Source organism: Solea senegalensis, linkage group LG4 (assembly GCF_019176455.1).
Source record: "Solea senegalensis isolate Sse05_10M linkage group LG4, IFAPA_SoseM_1, whole genome shotgun sequence".
In the NCBI taxonomy this organism is placed as follows: Eukaryota; Metazoa; Chordata; class Actinopteri; order Pleuronectiformes; family Soleidae; genus Solea; species Solea senegalensis.
Genome location: NC_058024.1, coordinates 2,577,792 through 2,591,703, shown reverse-complemented (window position 1 = coordinate 2,591,703; position 13,912 = coordinate 2,577,792). Strand labels below are relative to the sequence as shown.

Below are 13,912 nucleotides of genomic sequence, written 5' to 3'. Positions count from 1 at the left end.
CACAGAGTTTGGGATAATCTTAGTTTTACGCCTCTGCTGCCGTCTGACCTCTGACCCCACCCTGCTGACTTGTGTCAACTGTAGCCACTCTTTTGAAGGGGCATTATTCTGTTTTGTCCTTCATTTCCCAGCAGTGCCTGTGGACTTTCTTCTCTGTAATAGAAACGTTTTTAGTGTTAAACTTAAACTCACCTTAACCTTTATATTTCCCCCTTATATATATTAACATATTAACTATGTTAAAACGTACAATTTTTTTTAAAGCCTGAAGACTCCCCAGGATGTCCATATAAGGAGTTTTGTACTAGTTTTACAGCAATTTAGCAAGTTTGCGCCTGCGAGAGCACTAAGGGTTAAAATGAAACCTTTATAACTGGTCTCAACCAACTCTGGTGCTTTTTTTAATATTTTACCAAAGACCAATGTTAGTGCGGCACAGTATAACATTAAATAAATAAATAAAACCATTTCAAGCAAGCTTTTAATAAATAGATAACACATATACAGTAAAAACAACTTAATGAAAAAGAGACATTCACAGTCATATTATTTAATAATATCTGATGTTATGGAGTCGTGTTTCATGGGCTCGGCATCGGGCTCTCTGACCTTTATGAGAGCCTCCTCAGTGATTCAGTGTCTCTCCATTGTGCCACGTAAGAAATGAGCAGCCCCCCCTCCTTATGTCCAAACCCCGCCTCACCTGTGCGCGACGCGCAGGTGCACAGTTTGGGGTCTGTTTTTGGGTTCAGTTTGATGAGGTGGGAAAGGCCCTGTGATTCGTTTATTTCAAAGCTGTGGAGACGTCACTGTGGAGACGTGCTGGTGCTTTGAACATTTGGTTTTGAACGTTTAGTACTTTGAACGTTTGGTACTGTGAACGTTTAGTACTTTGAACGTCTGGTACTGTGAACATAAAAAATCACACATGAAAGGAGGACATGGAAAAGGTGCAACTTGAAAGCTACTTGCACCATTATGCATTCAGTCATACGGTTAATGCAGTGCGCACGTGCCAAACACTCTGTGTGCACATGTGTACATTCCCACACACACCCACACAAAGAGAAGGGTCCGGGATATAATGCCAGTTCCCCCTCAGGGTTGTGAAAAAGCAGGTATTTTTCTTCATTTGCCATAGATCGTAAAAGTGAAAAAGTGTATCGGGATGGAAATCCCTCAGAGCACACGCTTAAAGGATTACTTCACAGATTTGGATTTAGCTTTAGGAAAAATTGTGCTTCCCAGCCTCAGTTTCCCCTGAGTCTTCATCTCATCCCATCTTCATGCCTTTTTTTGCTAACAGGACCAAGTGTCACTGGTGGGTGACACTGAGGTTAGGAAGCACAATTTTTCAAAAACACAAAGCTAAACCTATCTTTGGTTTGTTTTGGGTGTTATTTTAAGATTTCTTGGACCAAACATCGTATCAATTAATGGAGAAATTAATCAACAGGACTGCAATGTATGTGTAACGTGTACATTTGTGCTGACTCAAAGTGAATGAAGGTTGATTTTTTCTTTTGACATATTTTTTTTTTCCCCTCAGCTCCTCCGACGAAGCCATCAGTGACAAAGCCATCAGTGAAGGCCATCCCTGAGGATGGGGTCATGACCCTGAACAGGAGGAGAGGAGCGTTCAAGCAGCCCAAGGTTCACCTCATCAAGAACCACGAGTTCACCGCCACCTTCTTCGGTCAGCCCACTTTCTGCTCCGTCTGCAAAGATTTCCTCTGGTGAGACGCCGACTTCTGCCTGTCTGTCTCTGCGGTGTCCTGTCCATATGTGTCCACATTTTCAAGTGAAACGCAGGATTTTAAACGATATTGTAAATCATGAGGTCCTGGAATGACTGGACAGATGCAGGTGTCCCCTTGTGGTGCTTAGAAATTAAAGCGGCAAGCGAGGCAGAATTTTTAAGTTACTCGCGTTATTGTTTTCATCACAATAATGTCGTGTATTGTCCCGCCTGTAGTTTGGGCCGCAATAATCCAGGGATCAGATAATCTGAAGAAACAATTCCCGACCAATATTATTAAAGCACCCGAAAACATCAGTTCACTGAGAAAAAGCCCAAGGGTGTTTCTCAAAAGACCCTGACTTGTCACAGCTCTGTAGTGTCCTACATGGAACAGTGCCATGTCCTAAATGGAACAGTGCCATAAAATAGTAGAAGAACAACAGCAGAGTGAGGAAATCCCACAAGGATGTTGTCCCCTTTAAAGACTCTGAGGTTTTATTTATTTACTTTTAAAAGTCTTTGTGTGTGTGTGTGTGTGTGTGTGTGTGTGTGTGTGTGTGTGTGTGTGTGTGTGCGTGCATGCGACCACCCACCACCTGAGCATTTTTATTTCTACACGTAGGCGTTTTAATCTCTGGGTCTCAGATGTGTCAGTCCTGCTGATATATGAAAAACTGCTGAGTCATTGTTGTGCCTGCGTGTATAACGGGTCTCTTGTGCGTTTCTCAGGGTTGTTTTTATAAATAAAGTTTTCACAGAGTTCATGTGCAGTTTAGTAGCTGTAGGACCCGGTGTGACATGAAAACGTTTCTGTCAACATATCAAAGTAATTGATAATTGCTTGTAACGTTATGAAAACATAATCTAACATTTTTGAAAACCTGGGGAAAAAAAAGTCGTATTGTTGAAAAAAATATGTCACTCGAGATAAATTTTTTTTACGTGGACAAACAAGAAATCTTAAAATAAAAAAAGCAACAGGCTCCCTCTTGTGGCACTTAGAAATAAATACACGTGCATGGTCTCTGAGGTACTAACCATTTTTCCCCATCCATGATTAATGGAAACTCATCACCATTAAATTATCGTAATTTATGTTGATAATCCTGTAGGTCTTCATCTCTAGTCACCATTGCAGGAAGGAAACCGTAATTTTTATTCTCTTAATCTGCATCTTTAGCCTGATGATCTTTTTTTTATTTCCTCCACATGACACACATTAAATTCAGTTTGTTTTCTCCCATTCAGGGGCCTCAACAAGCAAGGTTACAAGTGCAGACGTGAGTGTTGTTTTTCCTCTACCATTTACTGTACATTTTTATCCTTGTTGACAAGTTTGTCACTTATCACAACATTTGAACACTCATTTCACCCAGAATGCAACGCTGCAATCCACAAGAAATGCATTGAGAAGATCATCGGCAGATGCACCGGCACGGCAGCCAACAGCCGTGAGACCATGGTGAGCAAAAATGTTCCGAAGTTCAAACTCAAAGAGACTTTATTTGCTTCATTCATTCATTTCACGTCATGTTATAAAAGCAACAATTTCATGCGGCCCACCACTTAAATGTCTCTTTTTGATATTTACAGATTCCTTTTGCATCGTAAAAATATCTTTCAATTTGAACTATACAGATATATATATACTGTATATATATATATATATATATATATATATATATATATATATATATATATATATATGATCATATCATTGATATGTATCAAAACAAACACTTTTATTTTGAAATTATCTGGAGAAAAAGTGTCACAACAGCCCTCTTGACCCCCCTTTTTTTTGGGGGGGGGGGGTAAAGCTACTAATACTATCATGTTTTAGTTAGTTTAATATGTACTTAAAATTTTATTTTAATTAGAATATTTTTTATAATTATCGCAATACTGCTGAATACTGAACAGCAATTACAAATCATTATTAATATTTTTGTTATCATACATTGATATCTTTCCATTGCAGGCATTACAGCTGCTAAATTTTGTCTACCTACTAAGTATGTGTGGTAAATCGTGTGGAGGATAAAACAATGGATTTAAGATTTAATTGTTTGTAAATTTATGAATAACCTGTTGTTTTCATAATGGTATTTATTGTGTGGCGTCTGCAGTTCCAGAAGGAGCGCTTCAAAATAGACATGCCACATCGCTTCAAGCACTACAACTACAAGAGCCCCACGTTCTGTGACCACTGTGGCAGCCTGCTGTGGGGTCTCTACAGACAAGGCCTGAAATGTGAAGGTGAGTCGGGAAAAAAAAACCAACCCATTATTCACATGATTGTCACTATTTCCTGCTGCGCTTTCTGTCACGCGTTTGACATTATTTCCATTGTTTTATGACCACAGACTGTGGCATGAACGTGCACAGCAACTGTCAGACCAAAGTGGCCAATCTGTGCGGAATCAACCAGAAGCTGTTGGCAGAGGCTCTGTCTCAAATCTCTCAGGTCAGCACTGTAACAAAAAACAATAATAATGATGAAGCCACACTGACTAAATTCACATTTAATTCTTTAATATAATATATTGTTTTTCACATCAATGAAATCAAATGCAAATTATTTTTTTATTAATGTCATGAATGTTTCACCTATTTTTTTTTTGTTTTATTCTACTCCACAGAATTCCACGAAGAAGCCTGACAATGCAGCAGATATTGGGATCTACCAAGATGTCCACAAACCAACAGTGGACCCTAGTGGTAAGATGTGGTCATTGTAGTGTTAAGATAAAGTGTTTTGTTTTTTTAAGTTATTTTTTCTCTTGACTTGAGCTCAGTCTAAATTTAAATTTATTTAACTTTAGTTAAAATATAACCCAGTGGACATGACATTTAAAAAAAAAAAAAAGTGTGTAAATTGTAGATGAAATCACTTAAATTGGAAAGTTCCATTCTACTTTTTTGTGTGTGTTTTTTTTAAATGTGCTGTCACTTTACTGATTGTATACATTTTATTCTTCTATTCTATTCTATATCTATTCAGGTAATGCGTAATCTAATCCAGTCCAACTTTATTTATAAAGCACTGTAACAAAGTGCTGTACATCAGAGGAAAAAAAATAAAGATCAATAAAGATACATACAACCTAAAAGAACAGCAAAACAAACAAACAATAAAATACTGTAGAAAAGATAAAAACAAGTGGTACGATTAAAAACTGGTAAAATCGACTTCTCATACTGGGTCGAAAGGCAAAGGGGAAAAATGGGTTTTAAGATACGTTTTAGTAATAATAATAATATGTATTAACTAACGTGTGTGTGTTACTTGAAGGTGGCAACAACAACGCGACTGAGGGTTCGACTCCGACCCCTGTGGCTCCTGTAACCTCTAAGCTCCGCCTCAGCATGAACCACCTCGTGTTCCACAAGGTGCTGGGAAAAGGCAGCTTCGGCAAGGTTTGTCTCACCGTCTCCGTGTCTGTGAACCCTTTTCTCCGAGTCTACACCAGTGTGTGTGTGTGTGTATAACAGTATATGTGTGAGGAAGAGGAGGGGGATGATGAGAGAGCAAATGATCTTAGTGGGAATAAATCTTCCTCCTGTGATTTCCACCACTGTATTTTAACATCAAGAACTCAATATATACGGTGTCCATTTAAAGACATTTGCACCATTTTGTAAATCTGTCTATTTAGAGCTGCGTGGTGAAGGGAACAGCAGCAGCTGTGATTGACACATGCAGGCACGTAGCAGCTCTTCACAGGTCACCTGATCGCTGTTGGAAGGCGTGATTTCGATTAAACTACGATTGTGAGGTTTTACTGAAAGTCCAGGTTTATTATAAGCAGTAAAATCCACTTTTGAAAGTTTTCTTTGGTGCTTTTTGGTGTGTTTTTTGTTTTTGGTTCAATGGAGCAGACATTTTTCTTTTATGTCAACTGTCCTGTTGTAAAAAGTAAACCTTGCTTCTAAACAGAAACACCAGGTCAGTCCTTTATCATGCATTATACCACAACCATGGAGTTTGCATGTTCTCCCCGTGTGTGCGTGGGTTTTCTCCAAGTTTCTCCAGTTCCCACCCACAGTCCAAAAACATGCAATATGGGGGGATTAGGTAAATTGGACAGATTGACCATGAGTTTGAGAGCGGATGGTTGTTTATCTCTAGAATTGTCCACAGAGCCTCCCGTGACCCTCGTGTGGAGGATAAAGCAGTAGAAGGCATCTGAATTCACCCCACACGAACATCTGGATTATTATCTGAGCTCGATCTAACGCCGATGACGTGCTCACATGACCTGTCTCTGGCGCTCCAGGTGCTGCTGGCAGAGCTGAAGGGTCAAGGCCAGTTCTTTGCGGTGAAGGTTCTGAAGAAGGACGTGGTCCTCATGGACGACGACGTGGAGTGCACCATGGTGGAGAAGAGGGTGCTGTCGCTCGCGTGGGAGAATCCCTTCCTCACGCACCTCTACTCCACGTTCCAGTCGAAAGTAGGCGGACTCTTTCGTCTGAATCCGTTCTCCCGCAGATGCTCGCGCGTGTCTTTTGTCTGCATGTGACCGTGAGTGTTTTGTTTCCACAGGAGCATCTTTTCTTCGTCATGGAGTACCTGAATGGAGGAGACTTGATGTTCCACATCCAGGACAAAGGGCGCTTTGATCTCAACAGAGCCACGTGAGTACACAAACCCACGGGTCCTTGAAATCCTTAAAAGTTGGTGTATTGCGTCATTGAAAGTGCTGGGAGTTTGTGTGTCGAATGTTGTTTTTGTACATTTTAACCTTCAGATTTTATGGTGCCGAGATTATAGTGGGGCTGCAGTTCCTCCACTCCAAAGGAATCATCTACAGGTAAGAGCCATAATCCAGATTAGACTGGAGAATAGATTTGGTTTTTTTTTAAATTTGTATTCCAGACTACAGAGTTGTCTTTCTGCAGAGATTTGAAGCTGGACAACGTGATGCTGGACAAGGATGGACACATAAAGATAGCAGACTTCGGCATGTGTAAGGAGAAGGTGTTTGGAGACGCCCGAGCGACGACGTTCTGTGGAACGCCCGACTATATCGCACCAGAGGTTTGTTATTATTTTTACATTAAACATAAATACAGACATTTATGTTGGGTGCATGCTGTGTGAGAGTCTTTTGAAATGAAACAGGCTTGTTGAATGAATGAATGAATCCATATGTCTCTGTGATCTCAGATCCTGCTGGGACAGAAGTACACCTTCTCAGTGGACTGGTGGTCGTTTGGCGTGCTCGTGTACGAGATGCTGATCGGCCAGTCGCCGTTCCAAGGCGACGACGAGGACGAGCTGTTCGAGTCCATCAGGACGGACACTCCTCACTATCCTCGCTGGATCACGAAGGAGGCTAAAAGTTTACTGGAACTGGTGAGTGAACGGTGACGAGGGATTAAGTGAATTTATTTAGTCCCTGGTGAATAACAGATTAACACAATCTGTCTATGTTTCCTCTTCCTCCCAAAAGTTTGGTGTGTAAGTTTTAAAAAAAAAAACCACACGTCCTATATCAAAACATGTGGTTCGATCGGGAATGGTGTGCTAGGACTTTTCCAAAGATTTCCACATCCACATGAATGGGAAACGTTCGAAAAAAATGATCAGAACCAAGTCCACTTTGGAGCGTCACAGTGTTGTCATACTTTAACGTAGAGACGCGGTTCAAACTTTAAACGGGTCACAAGACTTGGGACTTTTCTCACCTAAGTCAAAGTTTTAATACATATTAAGTTTTTTAAACAATCGCAGTTTAGTTCAGAGAGTTCTGCTCATATCTCCTATTGACTCCCATGTTAAAAACTCAGATGAGGGTTATTTTAAAACTGTAATTTCTCTGTCAATTCACACCCATTTTTTTTACCCGTGGGAGCTGCCGAAAGCCTCCTGACGCTCCCAAACCAAACTTTACTCTCTATCATCAATCGTTCTTGAAATATGACAACTTTAAAACAGGTCGTTTTCTCAGTTTTGGACAGTTAGGACAGGTGATTCCACAGAAATACCACTTTGTCTAAATACTTCAAGTTTTAAATGTTGAATCCACCCAAATTGGCAGCAAGAAGCAGTTCACGATCAAAATTTCAAAATTTTCTTCTGTTATTGAAAACATATACACATAAATCTTAACTTTTATGGTTGGGGAAAATTCAGGAAATTTAGTTTGGGACCCAAAAGAATCCTCTGCGACTCACTTGTTGGTCCCCAACCCAGTGTTTGGGAACCACTGATCCACTCTATACTCAGGAACAGATGCCATAGCGTGTATTTTTTTGCAGTATCTCTACAGTGTTACCTGGACTTTTTTGTTGTGATGTTGTCGTGTCGTTATTGCACAGCTGTTCGAGCGAGACCCGACGCGCAGGTTGGGCGTCGTGGGTGACATTCGAGCTCATCCCTTCTTCAAAACCATCAACTGGCAATCACTGGAGAAGAGAGAAGTGACTCCGCCTTTCAAGCCCAAAGTGGTACGAGCCTTGTTTAGTCTCTGAGTAAATCTGCAGGTTTACACTTTGCCTTTTCCTGTGTTGTGCTCCGATGTTACAGCAGCAAAAAAAACATTTTAACCTCAATGAATGCACAATATTGAAAAATAACCAGAATATATACAGCAAAAGCTTAATATTTACCGTGTAGAGTGCAGTAAATACCAGAGATTAAGATGATCTGTGCTCTTAATCTTTATTTATGGTTAAAGAAAAAAGTTATTCCTATAAGCGACTGCACTTGCGTGTGAACACATGAAAGGTTATCACCAACACTTATGAGTATAACAACATTTCAGACTTGGCATCGGTTGACCTGTAGCAGCTGACAAGTTTTAACGTAATCCAGGCATCGTGGTTTATTTTGAGTTGTTGTGGAGGGAAAAAAGGATTAAATCCACTTTGGTTCGGCTTCCGTCATCTGTGTCGTGTATACATATGTATACATATATATATATATATATATATATATATATATATATATATATATATATATATATATATATATATATATATATATGTATATATCTATATATATATATACATATATATACATATATATATGTATATATATATATATATATATAGATATATGTATATATCTATATATATAGTGGTATATATATATAGTGGTATATTAACTTCTCTATTTCATGACCTTTTACCTGTTATTTTTATGTTTTTAGTTTCCCTTTAACCTCGCTGGTTGTTTGTGAGTTCCGTGACCTGCGTCATCCTCACTTCCTCGCTTCCTTTCCTCTGTGGTTTTGTCACTTTGTTGTAACTGATTTTTTTTTTTCTTCTTCTTTTGTGTTTGTCCGCAGAAATCGGCCGGCGACTTCAGCAACTTCGACCGCGAGTTCCTGAGCGAGAAGCCCCGCCTCTCGCACGCCGACAAGAACCTCATCGACTCCATGGACCAGGCGGCGTTCGCCGGCTTCTCCTTCGTCAACCCCAAACTCGAAGGCCTGATCAGCAAATGAACAAAACACAAATAAAAATGGTTTCTCTCCCCCAAGGACACGCGGTCTTTGCCCCGGCTCGTCAAACGAAACCTTCCTGTGTCCTGCTGTCGGATAGAGGAAGAAGAAGAAGGTGAAAAGATCTGTGATTCATGCTGGTCCGTCTCTTTAAGGACGAGATTTTGAATTATAATAATATTAATGATGTTTTACTGGTGTTTAAAAGAATTAATAATTAATAAATAAAAAAAGAGTATAAAAAGCTACAGGAAAATTAAGGGAGATTTAAAAAAAAAAAGGAAATTAAAGTGTTTTTAATAATGGACACTGGGGCGGGGTTCATCAATTAAACCTTCACTTTTTTCTTTTATTTTTTGTATTTTTTTTTACTTTTTAACCGTCATTTTCTTTGTGATCGTCACGTTTGGAATTAGCTCTGAAATTTGAATGCACAGGCAAATGCTGGAGACTTTTATTTTGTTAAGACAAACAAATGCACACACGTGTGGGGAAATCATTTGTTTGTGTGTGTGTGTGTGTGTGTGTGTGTGTTTGTGCGTGAGTGTGTGTGTGTAGGTATTTTCTTAAATGCAAAAGAAGCTGCTGCTGCTGCGCTCGGTAACACTCTCTGCTGTACAATGAAAAATAAAGAGGGTTTAAATTAAATGAGGGACAACGCGATGCCACTTTTAGTCGTGTCCTGATACCGATATAAAGCCCATTTCAGTACGATATTGGTCATTTTAAACCAACACATTTGTGCTGAGTCATTTTAAATCTCAAAGACATACATTTCCAGCTGTGTCACAAAGAAATATGTGGAATATTTTCTTTATTTTTTATCTGTCCGATATCAGATACTGTGATTGTGACCAGTATCAGACCAATACTGATAACCGATAAAAGTATCGTATTTATCGCCTCATCCCTAATTTAAATTCCACTTAATTTAAGTGGACATGGGTAAAAAAAAATGTGTTAACAGCGACCTCTAGTGTTTAAAACCGCAATCTCCATTACATTGTACAGGAGGTGGGGGGGAAAAATCAATACAGTGAACTAAAGCAATTTTTTTTTTATTGGTGTTACAAATAAACATGAAATGTTTTTGGTGGATTAGCATAAAAAAAAAATCAGTTGGCGTTTTAGTCCACTAGATGGTGCCAAGTGCCCGCTCTCTCCCCAGAGCTCTTATGTGAGGATATCGTAAGATTGCGATTATGCAAGAAATACTCATTCCCTTTGTAGTCATAATTTGTGAATATCCGAGGTCAGGGGGCGGAGTTCCCAATTCAGATTTCTAGTTTGGAAACTTGACCATTAAAAGCACATCTGATGTTTAGGTTTTTGTTTTTTTTAAGGTAGAAATGTTGCTAAACTGTTTGTGTGTGTTGTTATCGCCTGGTAACGCTAACAGTGGCTAGCCCCAAGATACGTAAAAGTTCACGTTTTTTTCCCGACATCTCAGCTCGAACGCAGGGTGAAGTTTTTAATGTGAGACCAAACTCTACCGTTGTTATTAAATCAAACTAGTATTTCAGTTTACTGTCAATCTCCGAAATATTTGTTTCTTTTGTTTCTTCTCTTTTCCGACTCTTGTTTCTCGTCTCGTTCCTTCAAAAGCCTCTGAAGATATTTGTTTGTCTGTTTGTTTTTTATCACACGTTTTCCCTCGTGACGGTTACATTTTTTACGTGCCATTGATGTCGAACCTGGCGCTGCACATCAAACCAGAAACGTTGTAGCAGCAGTTTGGTACTCGACCTTGTTTCTGTAGGTTTATTGAAGGATGTTATTTTGTGTGAGGGAGGAATTGATGTTTGTTGTTGTTTTTTTTTTTACAGGAAACAGGGTTTTTGTTTGTTTTTGTCTCATAATGTACTGCATTACTTGAACGTAGGAATGAATTCTTCATGTGGAAATAATCGCGCTGTCTAATGTAAAGCTAACCTGTAACCATGGTGTACGTTATTATTATTTCCTCTTCTTTTACATCTGATTATGAATAAATGAATAAATTATAAACTCCACTTTTATATTTTTTCTCTGGTGTCCACAGCTTCATGGATAAATGTTGCAATTTTTTTACGCACTGTACCTTTTTAAAGCATTTTATGTCTATTTTTAAAAATTCTGAGGAAAAAAAACCTTACTGCTCCACCTCTATGTTAGTGTTTCCCAAAGTCTGGGTTGGGGACCCACGGATGGGTCACGGGAGATATTGTTTGGGTCCCCAGGTAAATTTGCACAAATTTACAAATATTTCAATCAAAGTTACGTGTTTAACAGCTCCTGCAAATTATTATGTAAACAGTTTAAAATGATATAAAGTTGTACACATATGGCTGAAAATGAGTCGCTACATTACGCACAAATTTGCTCTCTGGTCATTTGGGTGACAATTTAAAAAGTGGGTTCCCATAGAGAAAGAGTTTGGGAAGTCATTCAAATACCAGACGTGGCTTGATAATGCGTTTTATTTTTTGCCCAATACAGTCTTTTTACATCTTTTAAATGATTTACTTTATTAAGAAAAGAACAAATCTGTTTGACATTTACCACATCAGCCTTTAGCGCTTATTTAAAAACAGATGCATATCGTGGGATTATTAAGGGTGTATAATTTTAATATTATATTGATACTGACACTGATTTCATATCACGGTTCATCCTTAAAAAAAGAGAAAGAAATACATTTAAATAATTTTGTTAGTTTTTGTCCACCCTAATTTTTTTTATTAAATGAAGTTAGGGTATACATGTTTCATTTATGTATTTATTTGTTTTTAAATATTACACCTTCTCAAACAAATACTACTATAATATCATGTAATAAGAGCAGTGACAGCGCCACCTATTTTTATACAAAGTGTACAGCCATCATTATTATTATTATCAGTAGTAGTAGTATTATAGGATGTATGTACAGTAAGTAGTTCTTCAAGGCTGTTGTTAGGGGAAGAGAAATAGCTCTGTGTGTGTGTGTGTGTGTGTGTGTGTTTACTGCCATCTAGTGGTCAGGTGCCATAATTGCTTATCTCCACTCGTCTTTATGAGTGGATTAAAGAGGCGTTCATTCCTGCAGTGCGCACGGACCTGACCTGTCCTCTGTCCTCTCTGTCCTCACAGCAGCAACACCCACACACGCGCACACGCACACACAGGTGCACATACGCGCGCGCGCGAACACACACACACACACACACACACACACTGAACAAACAAGCAAATATGAAGCAAGAGCAAACCGCAGCCTCCTCCTCTGTCTGCTGCTGCTGCACCCACAGATTAAATACATAATAATAATCTGCAAATTATTAACAATAATAATAAGTACCATAAAATAAAATAAAAATAAAGCACAGTAACCCACCAAAAATAAGATTTAACAGAATAATATACATATTGATGAGGAATACATTTGAATAAATGGCATTTTCTTTTCAGATAATATTATTTTTTATTCTCTCTCTCTCTCCCTCTCTCTCCCCCCCTCGATTGTTTCCACACCTCGTGCAAAAATCCGATTGCTTTTTTCCTTTCTCTTTCTGTGGCTCACAGTTTCCATCTCAACCAATCACAGAGGGTGGATATGATTCACCACCATATGTGTTCATTATTACATACATACACATCCATTCATTTATTTCCCCATTATTTACTGTTGTTATTATAGGCATCGTGTGTGTGTGTGTGTATAAAAAAACAGAAAAAAGAAAATAAGAAAAATGAGGCAGGGAGGTTTTTATCCCCAAAAAATCTATCAGAATTAAGATTACTGTGCCAAATATGATGTTTCTAGGCGTTATATTAGCGCTTTTTCGTGATTTATTTGATAAATGATATCATAAACTAGTGCTTTTATTTATTTTATTTTATTTTTTTAAATGCGGCTTTTTTGTGTGGCAAATGTGTCGCTTCTGTGTGAATAAGTGCCGTTAATCCCAGTTCTCAAGTGTTGATTCCTCTGGGAATAAAAGCGACTCATCAACATCGTCTTTATTTGGATTAAAACCAGATTTTTCTTGGTTTAGTCTCTTATAGATTTATACAAACACACATTTATTTCGTATATATAATCCTATACATGGTGAGTGTCGGTTGTTTTATTGTGTGTGAGAGTGTGTGTGTGTGTGTGTGAAGATGGAAGTCAGAGAGTGTGTGTGTGATCGTGTATAGCCGGGCTCAGAGGCATAAGAGGCGGCCGCGCATGCGCACTGGCCGTTTTGTGCCATATTGGAATGAGGTCGTGAACGAGAAGTGCGTCAAGCCGACGAGACTCTGCGCGGACCACACCGGAAGTGTCGCAGATTTTACCCGCAACATAAAAAGCGCCACGATCTTCCCTCCTCCAAAAGAAGAAAAAAGCAGCGTTAAAGGAATAGTCCCACTTACTTTGTTTTGTTTTAAAGTGCAATACACCTTACACTTAACTAAGTCAAATGTAAAGTACAAGATTAGTTAAACCAACATGAATTGTATTTTTTTATGTCGTTCCATCACCTAAACCAGTGGTCTCAAAGTTGAAGGCGGCCATTTTGGCTCAACTCCAGGAGGAGTTTGCTCAAATACTATGGAATTAGATTTGTGTCAATATTTTCTAACAACACTTTTCAGGAAGCAAAAAAAAAAATCGATTTAATCATTCAAAAATAATGTATTTTATTGTTTATTTATTGTTTTATTGCAAATACATTTGTTCTTTGCGCTCCCTCACTTATCAGCAGATTTTTTTATG

General features: G+C 38.6%; 1 protein-coding gene across 2 annotated transcripts in view; it reads left to right on the top strand.

Annotated features, from left to right (window-relative positions):
* LOC122768449 (protein kinase C delta type-like) overlaps window positions 1-10,714 on the top strand; it is a 29,464-nt gene extending 18,750 nt beyond the window's left edge. For both annotated transcript variants that reach the window (XM_044024470.1, XM_044024469.1), the window contains exons 4-17: window positions 1,550-1,736; window positions 2,990-3,021; window positions 3,118-3,203; window positions 3,871-4,000; window positions 4,108-4,208; window positions 4,384-4,462; window positions 5,037-5,161; window positions 6,022-6,195; window positions 6,288-6,379; window positions 6,493-6,555; window positions 6,644-6,782; window positions 6,912-7,100; window positions 8,066-8,194; window positions 9,037-10,714. In XM_044024470.1, coding sequence (XP_043880405.1) covers window positions 1,550-1,736; window positions 2,990-3,021; window positions 3,118-3,203; window positions 3,871-4,000; window positions 4,108-4,208; window positions 4,384-4,462; window positions 5,037-5,161; window positions 6,022-6,195; window positions 6,288-6,379; window positions 6,493-6,555; window positions 6,644-6,782; window positions 6,912-7,100; window positions 8,066-8,194; window positions 9,037-9,195 — 1,685 coding nt within the window. In that variant the 3' untranslated portion in view covers window positions 9,196-10,714. The remainder of the gene's footprint in view (window positions 1-1,549; window positions 1,737-2,989; window positions 3,022-3,117; window positions 3,204-3,870; window positions 4,001-4,107; window positions 4,209-4,383; window positions 4,463-5,036; window positions 5,162-6,021; window positions 6,196-6,287; window positions 6,380-6,492; window positions 6,556-6,643; window positions 6,783-6,911; window positions 7,101-8,065; window positions 8,195-9,036) is intronic.
* The last annotated feature ends 3,198 nt before the right edge of the window (window positions 10,715-13,912 follow it).